This window comes from Phocoena sinus, chromosome 13 (assembly GCF_008692025.1).
Source record: "Phocoena sinus isolate mPhoSin1 chromosome 13, mPhoSin1.pri, whole genome shotgun sequence".
NCBI lineage: Eukaryota > Metazoa > Chordata > Mammalia > Artiodactyla > Phocoenidae > Phocoena > Phocoena sinus.
Window position 1 is genome coordinate 29327337 of NC_045775.1, and position 16890 is coordinate 29344226.

General features: G+C 41.8%; 1 protein-coding gene across 6 annotated transcripts in view; it reads right to left on the reverse strand.

The window, feature by feature from the left end:
* The window catches only part of FEZ2 (fasciculation and elongation protein zeta 2), a 46557-nt gene extending 30083 nt beyond the window's left edge, over positions 1 to 16474 (reverse strand). For 5 of the 6 annotated variants that reach the window (XR_004352743.1, XR_004352742.1, XR_004352741.1 and 2 more), the window contains exons 1-5: positions 16185 to 16474; positions 11786 to 11894; positions 5057 to 5173; positions 2198 to 2339; positions 638 to 906 (exon numbers count right to left, since the gene is read on the reverse strand). Coding sequence is in view for 2 of the 6 variants with exons in the window: in XM_032652484.1 (XP_032508375.1) it covers positions 638 to 906; positions 2198 to 2339; positions 5057 to 5173; positions 11786 to 11894; positions 16185 to 16438 (891 nt within the window). In the remaining 4 variants the exon portion in view is untranslated. The remainder of the gene's footprint in view (positions 1 to 637; positions 907 to 2197; positions 2340 to 5056; positions 5174 to 11785; positions 11895 to 16184) is intronic. The other variant, XM_032652483.1, reaches the window with a different exon arrangement.
* Between the last annotated feature and the right edge of the window lie 416 nt (positions 16475 to 16890).

Here is a 16890-nt window from a genome sequence, read left to right on the forward strand (position 1 = left end):
TACCAAGAGTCAAAGATTCAAATATCCTAAAGTTGTTTTCACCAGTCAGTAATATTCTAGTCTGCCAAATACTAGGCCAAATGGCCGATGTCATGTAACTGCCTCTGACATCCTCACATTCCAACCTCACTCATAAATCAGGAGGAAACGGTTTACAAGTCAACCTATGCTCTTAGGCTCAGCACAGTTCAGCTACCTCTAAAAGCACCCCTTTTTTTTCCCCACTATACAACTCACAAGAAATAAGCAAAAACAATAAAGCAATACCATTCATTTGCCCACCAACTATTAACATAAAGCACCCCCATTAACACTCTGATGTATTGAAATGGTCACCTGCTGAAGCTTCTTTTCTTTCAAACATTCTCCTTTATTCCCCCTCTTCCTTCCACTTACCTCCCTCCTAAATATTTCAGCATTGAATTATCCAGATAACCATTATACCCTCACCAAGAAAACACCTTTCTGAAGGAGCAGAGCACAGTGGCATTCTTGAACAGAATCTCTTTAGCTCTCTGGTGAGAAGCACTCCTACTCCTGTATGCATGGGCCCTGCCTGCCTCTGCTGGCCCGGAGCACCGGAATGACCACTGAAGCTGTTTCCAGTGTGCGATGCTACATGCAAAACATCACTTACTGTGCCGGGCAGGTGACTTCTCTCGTTCTTCCCATTCTGAGAGCTGCTGTTCTTGAGCTTCTTTTTCTTTTTGGCTGTTTCTTTGTGCTCTTTCTGTTTGTTCTGCACTTCAATGAGAACTGAAATAAAGCTGTTCTTCACTTCCTTTTCAAACTCCAGTTCATCTCGCAGGGCCAGCTGCTGCACCAGCTCTTCAGAGTACTCCTTGATGGCCGTCTCAATTTCTTCCAGCAGTTCATTTAATTCACATACGGACAGCCTTTTCACTCCTATGACCAAAAAGCAAAGCACAGCAGACACTAAGACCAAAATGTTTCAAGGCAGCACAACAAGGTGTTTAATGCCAAAGAGCAAAAAATCATATTCTAAGTAATTAAATTGTTCATGATCTTCTCAGAGTCCTCAAACTTCTGGTGGGCAGGTCTGAGTAGAGGTAGGTGGGCGAAGTTACTTCTCAAATGGCTGAGAAGAAAAGTATAACAAAATTTTTTTACTTGTCTAAAAATCAGTAAAGCAATTATACTCCAATAAAGATGTTAAAAAAAAATCAATCATTCCATGAAAAGTTCAGTCAAGACTTAATAAGCTTGTAAAAGAAAAAGAACAAACACAAAAGCAGAGGAAGGGTACAGAAAATACCTGCTGACAAGAAATCACAAGCAACTTAGCAGGGCTCTGGGACACTTCTGAAGAGAGGAGAAGGCAAGTTGAAAGAATTAAGCTAAATACATATTTTTTATTAATTTTCACTGGAGTACAGTTGCACTTTTTTGTTGTTGTTGTTGCACCACGCAGCATATGGGATCTTAGTTCCCTGATCAGGGATCAAATCCACAACCCCTGCATTGGAAGGCAGAGTCTTAACCACTGGACCACCAGGGAAGTCCTGGAGTATAGTTGCTTTACAATGTTGCGTTAAGCTAAATATATATTTAAACACATATGCCCCAATGTGTGAGTTTTATTGAGAATTGGGAAGATGAAGGGAAGAATATTCCCTGAAACCCCCTTTCAGTTTTTTCTCAGCACTTCCCTTTATGTGAGAGGACATCATTGAAGTTCTAACCCTCAGTACCTGAGAATATGACTGTATTTGGAGATAAGGTCTTCAAAGAGATAATTAAGTTAAAATGAAACCATTAGGGTGGGCCCTAATCCAACATGACTGACGCCCTTAAAAATGAGAAGATCAGGACACAGATACACATAGGAAAGTCCATGTGAGGACAGAAGGAAGAGGCCTCAGAAGAAATGAGACCTGCTTAACACCTTGATCTCGGACTTCTAGCCTCCACAACTATAAGAAACAAATTTCTGTGGTTTAAGTCGCCCAGCCTGTGATACTTTGTTACAGCAGCCCAAGCAGACAAATACAGTATTCAAAGGCGAGTATGACACAGTCCCTGAACAATGATGAATATATGCGTTGAGTATCACTGCAAGGCAGGGGAAGGGTATATAACCCAGCCTGTGAGAGCCAAAGACTTCTGGAGATGGTCCCACTACATGGCTGAGGTATACAAAAGCACAAAGAGTACTGATTTAAGTCAGGCTTCTTACTCTCTTCATAACTGCTTGTACTAGACCTCTTAAGAGTCTGAATTTCCTGGGAAAGCATTGAAAGCCGATCTGACTGGGTGGGTGTTTCATCATCTTCTGGGTCTGGTGACTCCTGCATCATTTCTTCGATTTCTTCAATCACCTTCCAAAATATACAAACCACTGTTAATTAAATACACATAGGAAAAATGACCCACCTGTAACACGGCACTCATCTGAAGCAACCACAGTAGAAGTACACTAAATTCTCCATTAACCAACAGTGTGCAGGAGTCGGTGTTCTCAATAACAAAAATTGACTGTAAGAGTACACATGGTTTATCAAAAAAAAAAGTTACAATACACTAAACACAAAAATAAGCAAAATATGATTTAATATGTCCATCAGGATTCAGTAGGCCCTATCAGATCTTGTAATGTCTGAGAAATGATGCTACAAACACACATATAATCTACTTCAGACATGCCAGAACCAGATCATAGTCATAGTTAAAAGAAAGCAAGTAACAGAAGATATACCATATACCACACCAAGTGCTCAATCTAAAGCTATTTAATAAAACTGACATAAAATTTAGAAAATACAACAGTGTAAAAAAATTTATATGAAAATCAAGAAATTACCTCTATGGTAGCAAAATTTTCCTTTAACAGCAGGAAAAGAATTTCATATATTAATTCAACGGAAAATAAAGGTATATTTAATAATTACTTTAAATGTAGAAGTTTAAAGAGGAAAAAAAGCTACATGAAAGCAGGAAAATTTCAGAAATATATCTGCTTTTGAAACAATGATCCACTGTCATACGCTGTGTTGCTCAAATCTTACAGCAGTTTCTTGTCCTGTTCCAAATTCCGTAAGTTGAGAAGGATACAGAACTCAGTGAAAATTGGCTATTTACAATAGCCAAAACATGGAAGCAACCTAAGTGTCCAACAACAGATAAATGGGTAAAGAAGGTGTGGTATATATATATACAATGGAATATTACTCAGCCATAAAAAAGAATGAAATAATGCCATTTGCAGTAACATGGATGGACCTAGAGATTATCACAATAAGTGAAGTAAGTCAGAGAAAGACAAATATTATATGATATCACTCATATGTGGAATCTAAAAAATAGTACAAATGAACTTATTTACAAAACAAACAGACTCACAGACACAGAATACAAACTTATGGTTACCAAAGTGGAAGGGGAGGGGGAGGGATAAATTAGGAGTATGGGATTAACAGATGCACACTACCATATATATAAACTAGATAAGCAAGGGATTTACTGTATAGCACAGGGAACTATATTCAATATATTGTAATAAATTACAGTGGAAAAGAATCTAAAGATACAGATATATACATACATATATAAACAAATCACTTTGCCGTATACCTGAAACTAACACAATACTGTAAATCAACTATACTTCAATAAAAATAATTTTTTTAAAAAATGGATCTAAGAGTTTAAAAAAACTATTTTAAAAAATACAGCATGAATCATCAAGCCTAACGTATAACACTTAGTACTAAGGAAAAACAGGTAAACCTGAGCGAGTGGGGATTATGCTAATTAGTAAGAAGAGTTTCCAAAATAGGCATTCTAAACAGGAAAATGAGACACTGAAAGAGGCTACAGAATCTGTTTCTCTCTGTCCTTTTTTTTAAATTTATTTACTTATTTATGGCTGTGTTGGGTCTTCGTTGCTGTGCCCAGGCTTTCTCTAGTTGTGGAGAGTGGGGGCTACTCTTCGTTGCAGTGTGCAGGCTTCTCGTTGCGTTGGCTTCTCTTGTGGAGCACAGGCTCTAGGCACGTGGGCTTCAGTAGTTATGGATCATGGGCTCAGTAGTTGTGGCTCACGGGCTTAGTTGCTCCGCGGCATGTGGGATCTTCCCAGACCAGGGCTCGAACCTGTGTCCCCTACATTGGCAGGCCGATTCTTAAGCACTGCACCACCAGGGAAGTCCTCTCTCAGTCTTAAAAGCAGAGATAGTTTATGGTTTTCAGGCAGAGTACGGAGGAGACAATGAACTTCCCCTGGAATATCAGGCTGTACTGCACTCAGCCCTCTAACTTACTATCTTGTTTTTTAAGCACCATGCTCTTTCCAAGCTTCAGACAATCCAACCACAAATATGACTAAGGAGCATCAAAATGACATATTTTTAACATACTCCTCCCAATCTTGCCACAATACCTCTCTTTACCGGCCTTGTCTTTCCAGCCTAAAAATACAGTGTGGTAGAACTCACAGTCCCAGTAGCCATGGAACACTTGACTTCACGAAGAACCTCTTGCACCACAGTTTGACAATACAGCAGAAGTGGGAAGAGTATTCAGAAAATGAGAAAGCTGATTCAACTGGTTTTAAATGAATACAGGGTTGACATTATTAGAGCATTCCACAGGACTAATGCTCACTTCTTTCCTGGATATACAATAAAGACTTCTAATAAGTGCTAATGATTTCTACATAGATTTTAGAGAAACTAGATAATTTCTGCACAGATATAGTTTGCCCATGTCTGGTTAAATGTAAAGAAAGAAGAAAATTCACAGGATTTTTTCTGATTCCAGTGTAAGCAATAACCCTCTTTTAAAGTAACCGCTGTACTGTTTTAACAGTGCTTATCTTGGAAAATTGCATATATTGAAAAATCTTCCCAAGTAACATAATCCAACTGCTTCAGATTACATATACTTTCTTCTTTCCTCAGGAGAAAACTGTTAAGCCTGTATTACCAGAAAATACAATAGAAATAAGTAAATTCCAACACCCCATCACTTATGGCCACAATAAGAAATCGTTTTTCAGCCAAGGATCCCTTCCCTTGATGGATGGGATTCTCCTTTGTACCTGGTCTGCCGTGAAGAGGGGCTCATCGTTAACGCAGGAGACGATGATTGAATGCATATCCAGCTGTTCTCGCAGCTCCTCATCGTCTGAGGCATCAAAGAGCAAGCTGTCACTCGTCTAAAAACAAAAACTACCCACTGTTAAGAGGAGGACATTCTGATCACAACTAGGTCGAAGCATCTGGGTAAAGGAGGCTGCAGAGGGAAGCATCTGCTGAGAGCTTCAAAAGGCAGATATTATTACAGCTGCTGTGTACCAGGCAGTGTGTGAGGTGCTCTGCATAGTCATCTCAAACAGAAATGAGAGGAATGTAGAATAAATATGAAATTAAGGTGCCGTATATATCCCCTCTTGCCCAAACAGACACATACTTAGCTATTTATTCCAAGGGGAAGAGTGTCTAGGAAGTACAAAAATATATGGTGTTCGACAGCAATTTATAGGGAATTATAGCAAATGGGGGGGGGCGGGAGACAGGGGCAAATGTTATTTAATTAATGATCTAATAGGAAGATTAGTATATGTAAAAATTCCACAGAAAACATAGAAGTTAGTTTGCAAGTAACTAACTTTAACAGAGTAAAAGATAAGTAATCAACTCCCTGGCAGATGGGAACTGTCCATGCGGATCACGCTGAGCCCTTCCAGTTGAAAATCTATCTCTTCTTCCAAAAAAGAGTATTTCTAGGTTCCAAAAATATCTTTAAACCAAACTATGCTGGAGATTTTCTCTTTGCCTTACTACCGTTTCTCTCCCCAGTCGTGCCCCCGGAGGCTGACCTTTATGGGCTACATCAAAGGATGCCCTTGGCTTCTGGCTTCCAGGTGGGTTAACACACTGGTAGACACTAGCAGGAGACTGGAAGGCAGGAGGGGAAGGGCTGGGCATTCATTCTGCTGTCTCCCTCCCTACCAGATTCCAAAGGCTGCAGCTCCTGTCAAGCTGACCTCTCCCCCATAGCTACTCTCCCCAGGTTCTGGTAACTTCTCCCTCTCCTTACCTCTCTTCATGCCTAAGGGTGCTAAAGCGCTGCTTGCTGTTGCCACCACCAGGGTATTGCACCATGTCTACCTCATACGGTGTCTCTTAACCTGCCCACATGAATATCAACAGCCCCTATAATAATGACCTCACCTTTACTAACTATAAAGGCCTGACCTAGAAAACCCAGATTAAAATGGACAAGTGATCATCTATCCATCATGACGTGACCATTCAGACGATGAAAAGAACAAATTAGAACTCTGTTCATCAGAAGGAGTGGCACACTGAGTTCCCAAAGAACAAATGGGCAACTAGGAACTATGTAAGAAGCAACCGTGTAGTTCTAGCAGAGAGTACATAATTTTAAAAATATATATTTTACCTGGGAAAATTATTTACCAGTACAGAGGATATATATAAAAATTGAAGATACAGTTGGATGGATGTAGGTCCCTACTGCCTCCCTAGCTCCTCACAGGTCTGAAGTTTAATGGTGAATACACCCCACAGAATAAGAAACCTGCAGGTGAGAAGTGCAAAGAAAAACACTGACGTGCTGCCTTTCATAACATTAGGCTGGGGGAGGAGCCACATCAGCACTCCAGCTCTATCTGCTACCACATACTGCAATGCCATGCTGCACCACGGGGATGACACGCCCCCACATTTGATTTCTCACTGCACCATCAGGCTAGGAAAGGCCTGGACATGGCCTTCAACATATGAAATTTCAAAAAGCTGTGTGGGGGAAGAAAAAAAACCCTAAAAGCTTCCAGAGAGAAAAAAACAACACATTAAAAGTATCAGAAATCAACACGTCATTTGAATTCTCAACAGCAACAACAGAGAATTAAAAAATCAATGCAATTTCCATGTTTCAATAAATTCCACCCTAGAATCCTATATCCAGCTAAACTAACAATTCGGTAGGGGGTTAGAATAAAGAGATTTTCAGACATTCAATTTCTCAACGAATTTACTTCTCAGGTACCCTTTCTCAGAAAACCATGCAGAGTATGTTCCATTAAAACCAGGAGGAAAACCAAAAAAGGAAGCAGACATAGGATCTAACACAAGAAAGAGGTGAAGGGAATTCTTATAATGACAGTGAACTAAAGATCCCAGAATGATGACTGTGGAGCTAAACTAGAGAGTAGCCAGTTCAGATTAGAATTGTTACTGCAGAAGGAATCAAGAGAAGCATGAAAGAAAAAGAGAAAGAAAGCCTGACAGATTACCTAGTGTGTTTCACTTACTAAAATGACTTTTATGGCTCTGTTGAGGTTGAATTAGTGAGCTAATGATAACCTAAATCAACCACAAAAAGGCAATTATTACTACCTTAACAAAAAAAAAGAGGATACGCAATCATAAAATGTACTTAAATGTGAACATTTATATAGTCAATATAGAGCTTCCCTGGTGGCTCAGTGGTTAAGAATACACCTGCCAATGCAAGGGACACGGGTTCAAGCCCTGGTCCAGGAAGATCCCACATGCTGCAGAGCAGCTAAGCCCATGTACCACAACTACTGAGCCCTTGTGCCACAACCACTGAAGCCCGTGTGCCTAGAGCCCATGCTCCACAATAAAGAGAAGCCACCGCAACAAGAAGCCCGCACACCGCAACGAAGAGTAGCCCCCACTTGCCGCAACTAGAGAAAGCCCGCGTGCAGCAACAAAGACCCAACGCAGCCAAAAATAAATAAATAAATTTTTAAAAGAAAGGTCAATATGAATTATGAAGGTTAATATAACCAAAAATTTTGATATAATTATATTGGGAAGATGAGGGAAGCAAAAGTTTTTGTGAGGGTTGTGGTTGGAGGGCTAGAGGGAAGACTTTGAGAGTGCTAAACCCTCATCCTCTGGGTAGAAAGTAAATGAATAAAGTCTAAAGTTGAATAAAATCAAGTAAAATGATAGGAGAATGTTATCTGCTGGAAGAAAAGTTGAAGTAGTTGAAAGCAGTTGCCTCTGGTAAATGGAAGTCAAGGATTATGAGGTAAGTAGGGCAGAGGCTGCTTTTTCATGTTAAGTCCTATAGCTTTAGTTCACTTTTTTAAACTAGACAGTTATCCTGTTAATAAGAAAGGAGAAAGGTCAAGAGATGTGGCTCTTGATGAGAGAGGATGTTTGATTTCAAGATAGTAGAAGTGGAGATGAAAAGTGCCACACGAGGGTGTACGATGATGTAGAGTACCTAACAATTACATTCACTGATCCTAAAACTTCAACACCCTCCCCCAAAATCACAACTCTATGTTGTGACTTGAGGACCATAGTTTTGTCTTATTTTTCCCCCTTATAGACAAGTGAAAGTTTTAATTTTAAAATTACTCCTAAGGAAGCCAGTATTATCTTCTGTTTCTACTCTTGAAGATAAAAAGGTGCATTAAACAAAGTCCCTGTCCCTGAAGAAATCCTCATGATAGAAGGAAAAACAGAGCACAGGAGATGTTCCTAAGGCAAAATGATTTAGAAGCATTCTATCACATAAGCATGATCAAGAATGGCACTGGATTTAGAACAGGTTTACAGCTATTGCCAAAACACATGAGTGATACCAATAAGCCATTAGAATAAATTTCCATGACAACAGAAATAATGATCCCAGACCATCTTTCCAGAGAGGGAGCCAAGCCCATTCCCCACAGAGATGGCATATGCTAAGGGCTGGAATCCCTTTCGGGCTTTGAAAACTAACCTTGGCTGTCATGGGTATCATCATTCACGCTCCCATTCGGCATCAATGTGCCTCTTTGCCAAGCATTTCCATCACTCCTTCCTATGCCAGGTTTAGATACAGAGCCATGGTTCTGTTTCCCTCTATAAAACTGAAGCTGCCTCAAATGGAAAAAATGTACCCATGTAAGAACTTGGAATGTACCAGTTGCCTTACTCTAGAAAAGACCCATCAAATTTAGAAGTGTGCCATCTTAAACATCAATGAAAAAAAATTAAAAACAAATCTAGGGATCTATGGTTTCCTGTTTTTCTCATCCTAACCAAAAAGAAACCTCTTCCCCTTTTGTCAAAAATTTCATATAGGGGAATTCCCCAGTGACGCAATGGTTAAGAATCCGCCTGCCAATGCAGGGGACAAGGGTTCGAGACCTGGTCCGGGAAGATCCCACATGCCATGGAGCTACTAAGCCCGTGCGCCACAACTACTGAGCCTGCGCTCTAGAGCCTGTGAGCCACAACTACTGAACCCATGCGCTACAACCACTGAAGCCCGTGCTCCTAGAGCCCTTGCTCTGCAATGAGAGAAGCCACCGCAATGAGAAGCCTGCGCGTCACAACGAAGAGTAGCCCGCACTTGCCTCAACTAGAGAAAGCCTGCGCGCAGCAACGAAAACCCAACACTGCCAAAAAAAAAAAAAAAGTAATAAAATAAATTAAAAAAAAAATTTCATATAGACACTGTTATACAACTGGAATAATCTAAAGAATGCTTCTGGGGCTTCCCTGGTGGCACAGTGGTTGAGAGTCCGCCTGCCGATGCAGGGGACACACGTTTGTGCCCCGGTCCGGGAAGATCCCACATGCCATGGAGCGGCTGGGCCCGTGAGCCGTGGCCGCTGAGCCTGCGCGTCTGGAGCTTGTGCTCCGCAACGGGAGAGGTCACGACAGTGAGAGGCCCGCGTACCGCAAAAAAACCCAAAAAACATTAATTATATGCTACCTAATAACATGGTTGCTTCTTACATCGTACCTTGTTCTTCAGGAACTTAATGTGTGCTATTCATTCCTGAGGACTAGACTTCTCATCTCAGTTGTATTCATCACCTGGGTAGTCATGTCAAGACAGACAGATGTTAGATGATCACTTGTCCATTTTAACTTGCTGAGTTTTCCAGGTAAGGGTTTCACAACCAGTACTAGTACTAAACTCCACATCATTACTAATCACTACCCTTGGCTATGCCATTGTTCTAGCATTGAAAACAGTCAAAAGGCAGATAAAGGGAGTGACGTCCCCAGAGGTAACCAAATAACAATCTTCATTGAAACTGGATTAGAGTGTTCCATTCATGCTACTAATGTACTTCCCTTTGAAACTATGAAAAGATCTCTTCTCTACTATTTTTTAATATGTCAAACAAAAAAGTACTCATTGACTGGCTATTGTGGATTCAACACTATGTTAAATAATATAGAAAACATTTTTAAAACACTTTCCACCATGGTATCTGAACTTATATAGCCTCACTGATGAGATTATTCATTTGTTCACTCAACAAACACTTGTTTTAGTAATCAGTATGTGCCAGGCACAGTGGTGGTTACTGAAAGACAAATACAAAGATACCTACCAGGAGGTTACAATCTAATGACAGACCCAGATATATAATAAGAGAACACAATAATGGTTTGAGACACGGACAAAGCATTGTGAGGACCAGCTCGCAGGAGACTAGGGGGCTAAATTCTGTGGGACAGATAAGTCCTTTACGATTTTCACACCCCAACAAGCGTAACCGATTCCCACAGAGAGGAGTGCATTTTCCTTCCGTGTCAGGATTGAGGCCATGGCAAAATGACCATCTGTCAGAGACGCTGTAGATGGGAATTCCCCCCAAATGAGAGACTGGATTAAGTGTCCTTTAAAGTCCCTTCCAACTCTAAAATTATATAATTCCATGAGATCAGCAAAGGCTAAAACAGTAATAGGAAGCTTCAGAGAGGAAGGGAAACTTGAACTAAGCCCAGAATGATAGCTGAGATGCAAATAAACAGAAGACAGATCATAAAATATTTTGTTTTATTCCTTTCCCTAAATGTATGTCAGGTCAGCCTGCAAAACAGCTTAAGGGGATTAATAATTGGAACAAATCCTATATCTACTAGAATACAAAGGAATATAGTCAGAATTATATATTTTACGAGAAAATAGTAGGGAGCAAGCTTTTCTGAATCACATTTTTAAGAAAATCATTTCAGAAAATGATTTAAAATACTCACAGCCCTACTGCATTATACTCCCAGTAATTGCACAAATACACTTAATGAAATACAGAGCATGCTAAAGGACCTGGCATGAGCTTACACTGCTATTTGACAAAGAATTTAAAGAGTCAGGCCCTGAAACTTCCATTTGGCCTCGTTTCTCATCAGTTTTAAACCACACTGTGATTTTCCACTTAAAGCAATTCTCTTCGTTTTTCTGTCTGCCTTGTTGTACTATCACCTGTGCTCACACTTCTTACTCAAGGTGTCTTCACTTTCAGTTCCAAGACACATATAGCAGCCTCCAACAGTTAGCCAAGAACACATTAAAAAGCCAAGAACTGAAATCTTTTAAAGGTTCCCCAATGTTCACAGAAAAACACAATCTTCAGACGATATGTCACATCTAGCAAGTCATTAAATTCATCAGAAAGTTAACTCTCTGTAGATATTCCAGTACCCTCTATATATTAAATCAAAGGCTAACTGACTGTTCTCAGCACATCAAAATTGTTATTTAAGCTGGGAAAAAATGCTGATCGTTGCTGTTCATAGGTGATGAAAATTTACCTAAACATAAAAAAGTTGAGTGTGTGCTGGGGAAGAATTGGAGGGAAGTGCTAGCAAGCTGACAGTAGCAGAACCGAGATGGCAAAAGAGGGCCACTCCAATTGCCATAAGCTTGGAAATAAGAAGCAACTCAACCAATTGTGGTTAAACAGAAATGCTACTTTTTAGTTCCATTATGAGAATCAGTTATTCAGAAACTACTGATGCAATTCCTAACTTACCCTTTTTTCTGAGAGGTTCAGAGTAAGCAAATGCAAGGTCCTAGTATGGGATGACTTCCAGTCTACAGGCATTACATTTCCGTAATTATCTGTCAGGGCATTCCAAATCCTTAAAAAGAAGAAAACTACAATCAGTGAAAGTTAACATTCTGTAAGTCATTATTAAACAGATACCTAGTACTACAGTGAAAGAGAGAACAAAAAGCATCAGAGCAAAGAAACAGGAGGCTATTGTTTCTCAGAAAAGCATCAACAAAGGAGAGGCTCCAGGGCTTCCCTGGTGGCGCAGTGGTTGAGAGTCCGCCTGCCGATGCAGGGGACACGGGTTCGTGCCCCGGTCCGGGAAGATCCCACATGCCGCGGAGCGGCTGGGCCTGTGGGCCATGGCCGCTGAGCCTGCGCATCCAGAGCCTGTGCTCCGCAACGGGAGAGGCCGCAACAGTGAGAGGCCCGCGTATCGCAAAGAAAAAAAAAAAAAGTAGAGGCTCCAGAATAAGACAAAAGAAAAATCCTGTCATTGGGCCTGACAAGAAGTCCTGAGGGAAGGTGACAGGACATAGAAAACTCTCACAAAGTTGAGAGCTGACATTTCCAGAAAACTTTCACAAAGTTGAGCGCTGACATTTCCAGAAAACTCTCACAGAGTAGAGAGCTGACATTTCCACTGTATCGTGTGCCAGGCTCTAAGTAAGCAATTTACATACATTCTAAGCAATTTGCATACATTAACTCATTTAATCCTCAAAAACAGTATTATGAAGAACAGTTATTATCCCCATTTGACGGACAGAAACTAAAGCACAGGAAGGTTAAATAATGTTTCTCAAGCCAAAAGAAGTAGTAAATACACTGTGCTTTATACTTATTTTTCTCTTGTAACTTCCGAACATATAGACTATTTCATAGAATGAATAATCTCTCTCTAACCAAAAAGAAAGAATTTTCTGGAGAAAGAATTCAGTCTCAATGTGAGACTAGGGTTTAATATCTAATTTATAATAGGCTAAGACTAAGATAAGATGAAAAGGGAAAGAAAGGGAGTTCACAATAAAATGCAGATTATACCCAGTGCAGTTACCCTTCCTTATTATCAAACAGCATTTTGGGGAGGCAACAGGGTAAAATGAAAAGGGTACTTGACTAAATTCAGAAAACAGACTTGTCTACATTCATCCTCAATGTGTCTTTGACTGTGTCCCTTAACCTCTGTAGGTATTAGCTGGACTTTTTAAAACGAGAAGCTTGGACAAGAATAGCAGACATTCCTTCCAGCTCTGTTACTCTAAGCATTAATTCAAATGAGTTGTATTGAGAAAAGTCCCAAACCACAAAGGAAAAAGGACTGCAGACTCCAATTTCATGACCAAAATTCATTTCAGCCCCAAAATATTAACCAGTATTTTTGTTAAATGACATTATATGAAAAACATGAGTTCAGAAATATAAATGAGATGAAATTTAATTAGGGTAAGTAAAGTTAAACACTACACATATAAGCTACTTAATGGCCAGAGATACTCACATAGAAGTCATAAAGAAAAAAACAACAAAAAAAACCCCACCCTAACATTTATAACAGGTATCCAATTGTGACTAGGCCACTAAAAAATTGGATGGGTCTTTTTTCCAAGCATGTAAGATACTAGGATACAAAAACAAGACCACCAGGGACATAAAAATAAGAATGCAAGCTTTAAAATAGAGAAACAACATACTGATTTAATGAATTGGGATTTGGTGCTAAAGAGAAGAAGCAATGTGACCACAACTGCCAAAAATCCCAAGATGATGTTTGGCTTTGGAATGCACATTAGCCGCAATGAAAATGTGAACCCAAAAAGCTCTAGAAAACTGGCTCATTTACCCAGAAAATCTCCCATATGCATGGTTCATTCCTATCCTCCTCTCTGCAGGAATCATCTCCTCTAATGCCAGTATGCTCAAATTGGAAACAACACTTCTGGATGCTAAACTTGCTGGGTTTCTGGCCCACATCTTCCTGGGTACTGAATAACTGACCATGTATCTAACCCTGGGTAGGAACTACTAGCATATTCTAGTAGGTGAAAACAGTCCAGAGTTTTTGAGGTTTGTTTTGTCTGCTTGTTTGCTCCTTCTTAAATGAGGCTATAATAAAAGGACAAGTGGAGTGGAAGATTTCATATAGAACTGACTGTGGGTGAATTTGATCTACCAAGAAAATGAAGCACAATTCACAGTCCTCTATCTTCACCAGGGCCAGAACATTTGTGGCTGGAAGGACATAGGGCCGAGTTAACTGAAAGATTTGTAGAATTCTCCAGTCAAGACATGAACTGCCTTCGTCCTTATCATAAAGTATTACAGCCAGTCATAAACAACTAGCAGGGCAGCTCTTTTCCAAAGGTCAAAGTGCTGCTGACATTGAATCCCACACCAGACCCTTCTAAAGTAAAACTTTAGCAGATAAGCACAATCTGTATTTAACCAAAACTAAAACCGGGACTCAGAAGCGAAATAAAGTGCCCTAAGGCAAGGCACTATCTGGGTGAAAGAATTCTCAGCTGTCTCTAGTCAAAGAAACAGGAATGGACTCTATCAAGCAATGGAGAGCAGACTTATGCAATAGAATAGGGACAATGAGAGTGGTGAGCAACCCCAGCTCAGAAAAGAGAGACAGAGATTTCTTATGCATTCCCAAATCAAGGGACATGCTGTACCACCAACATAACATCTACTATCTATAAACCATTATCAAGAGTGACAAAACTTTTAAGTTTTATATCAACTGAAGATTTAAGCAAAGGCTAAAATACACTACTTTTCAGACAGTACAGGTGATGCAAAAATAAGGAATCTTATCTGTGTACAAACCACTAATATGTTTTGAGAAGTTATTCTTGATAAACCCAAATATATAATAAATATAATTTTAAAATCCAGAGAATGTCCTGAGTCTAGTGATTCCAAGTATATGAATCTATGTATAACACTACCTTCTCTTTGGGAATAGACTGTTTAAAATGTCACCTTTTGCCACTGATTGCATGCATATCTGTGTGTATAATATCCAATCAAAAACGTTTCCTTTTATGCCTGGGCAGAACACTGTACAGAGGCAGCAATGAAAAGATATGGTCTCCAAGCATAACTGGGCCTGAACCACTGCTATGTTTACAGGCCCCCATTCCCAACCCCCTCTTCCTAATAAATCTTCTGATTCACAGAGGAAACTGACAAGCCCCTTTCTATGCCCATGAATCCTTCTCTCAAGAATTCTTCCCTGACCTCTCCATCCCTTCAATGCTCTGAAAACTCACCCCTACCCACAACCTCAGTGTTTACTCCATAATTTCACCCTCAGCCTCTCCAGGGCTCCTCTCCCCCTACATTACAATATTGTCAAATTCCCTCACTCTCATCATTCCTTTCTGTATCTTCTGGAGTAAAACTATGGTACATAATTACAGCCCTTATCTAACCAAATTATAACTGGGTTTCTGGGCAGTTAAATAACCTCTGTCCCTCCATTCCCCTAGCTCTCATAAAGCCCTGCGAATTTCCTATCATTGCACTTAGATGATTCTGTAATAATTACCTGTTTATGCACTGGTCTCCCTACCAGACTAGGAGATCCTTGCTATTAATAACCAGAGCTTTTGCCTCTGTGGGAACTCACACTCAACCTGGGCTCTCAGATGGAGCCAATAAATTCCCGTGGCAAAAACGCTGCTGCAACGTCGGTACCTTTGCATGTGCTATATCCCTGAGCTAGAATGCTAGACTTTTTTCACCTGCCAGGCAAACTCCCACTCAACCATCAGGGTCGTTTTCACACTTCTTTCCCTATGAAGTCCTTCCTGACTCTCCCCCTCTCCCTCTATATTTTGTACATATATCCATTAGAGCGTTTGTCACACTCATACAAATGTTTGTTTACAAATCTAGCTCCCACCCTAGATTGCCCTCTGCTTGAGAGGGGTAATGTCCAGTCATCTTGGTATTCCCAGTGAGAAGCAGCCTCTGGCACGTAGCAGGCGCTTAAAAAATGCTGGTTGAATGAATGAATGTCTACACATGTCCCCGAGGAGATACTATCTCTAACTACGGGGCTCTGTACAAGACTCCGCTCCAAACTAAACAGGGATTGGTTTCTAGGAAGGAGGAGGACGTTTAAGGGCTCGCTGGGGGCCAGGGGAGCAGGGGATTTAAATCGCCAGGGGCGCAAAGGCCTAAAGCCCCAAGGAAGGATATAGGAGAACACGGAGGGGCGGGACCCCGGAGTTGATGGAGGCGGAAGGAGGGTGCGGGGAGGAGCCTGCGGCCAGAGTCCCGCCGCGGCTGCTGACTGAGAGCCGGCGGGCAGGGCGAGGGGCTGGACAAGGGGCAGAGGAGGCTCCCGCCCGCGACCCGCACTCACTCGTCCCCCTGCAGGAGGCTGCACTCGGTGATGGGCCGCACGGCCGCCCTGGGGGGCTCGGCACCCGGACCGGAGGGACGGAAACACAGGCTCAGCTTTTCCTCCAGGCTGCAGGCCAGCGCTGGGAAACCGTCGCCTCCCCCGCCCGGCCCTGCTTCGGCCTCGGGGCTCGCGTTACAGTTCTCCTGGTCCTGGAGGCTCAGGGCCGGCTCCTGGAACTCATAGAAATCCTGCCAGTCCCCGTCCGCCGCCATCGCCGCCTGGTGCAGTCGCGCGCCCCGCCCCAGCCCGCCCCAGCCCGCCCCAGCCCGCCCCAGCCCGCCCCAGCCCGCCCCAGCCCGCCCCAGCCCGCCCCAGCCCGCCCCAGCCCGCCCCAGCCCCGCAGTCTGGCCCCGCCCCCGAAGCTCCGCACCGCCCCCGAAGCACCGCCACGCCCGAGGCCCCACCCCCCTACCTCCGGCGGAGGCTTGGACCTGTCCGGGGCCTCGCAGCCCCGGGGTCTTCCCTTCTCCTGAGTCTTCTTTGAGTTGAGAGCTGGTCCCGGTAGAAAGGAAAACTTTAACTGCGTTGAGTCACTTCCTATAGTCTATCATTCAGGAATAGCTTTACTCTAAGATTTCCTTAGTGGGAACCTGGCCTAAATGTGGCTAAAATAAAGGACTTCTTTAAACTTGCACTCGGTGTCAGATTACTCCCCAAATCATTT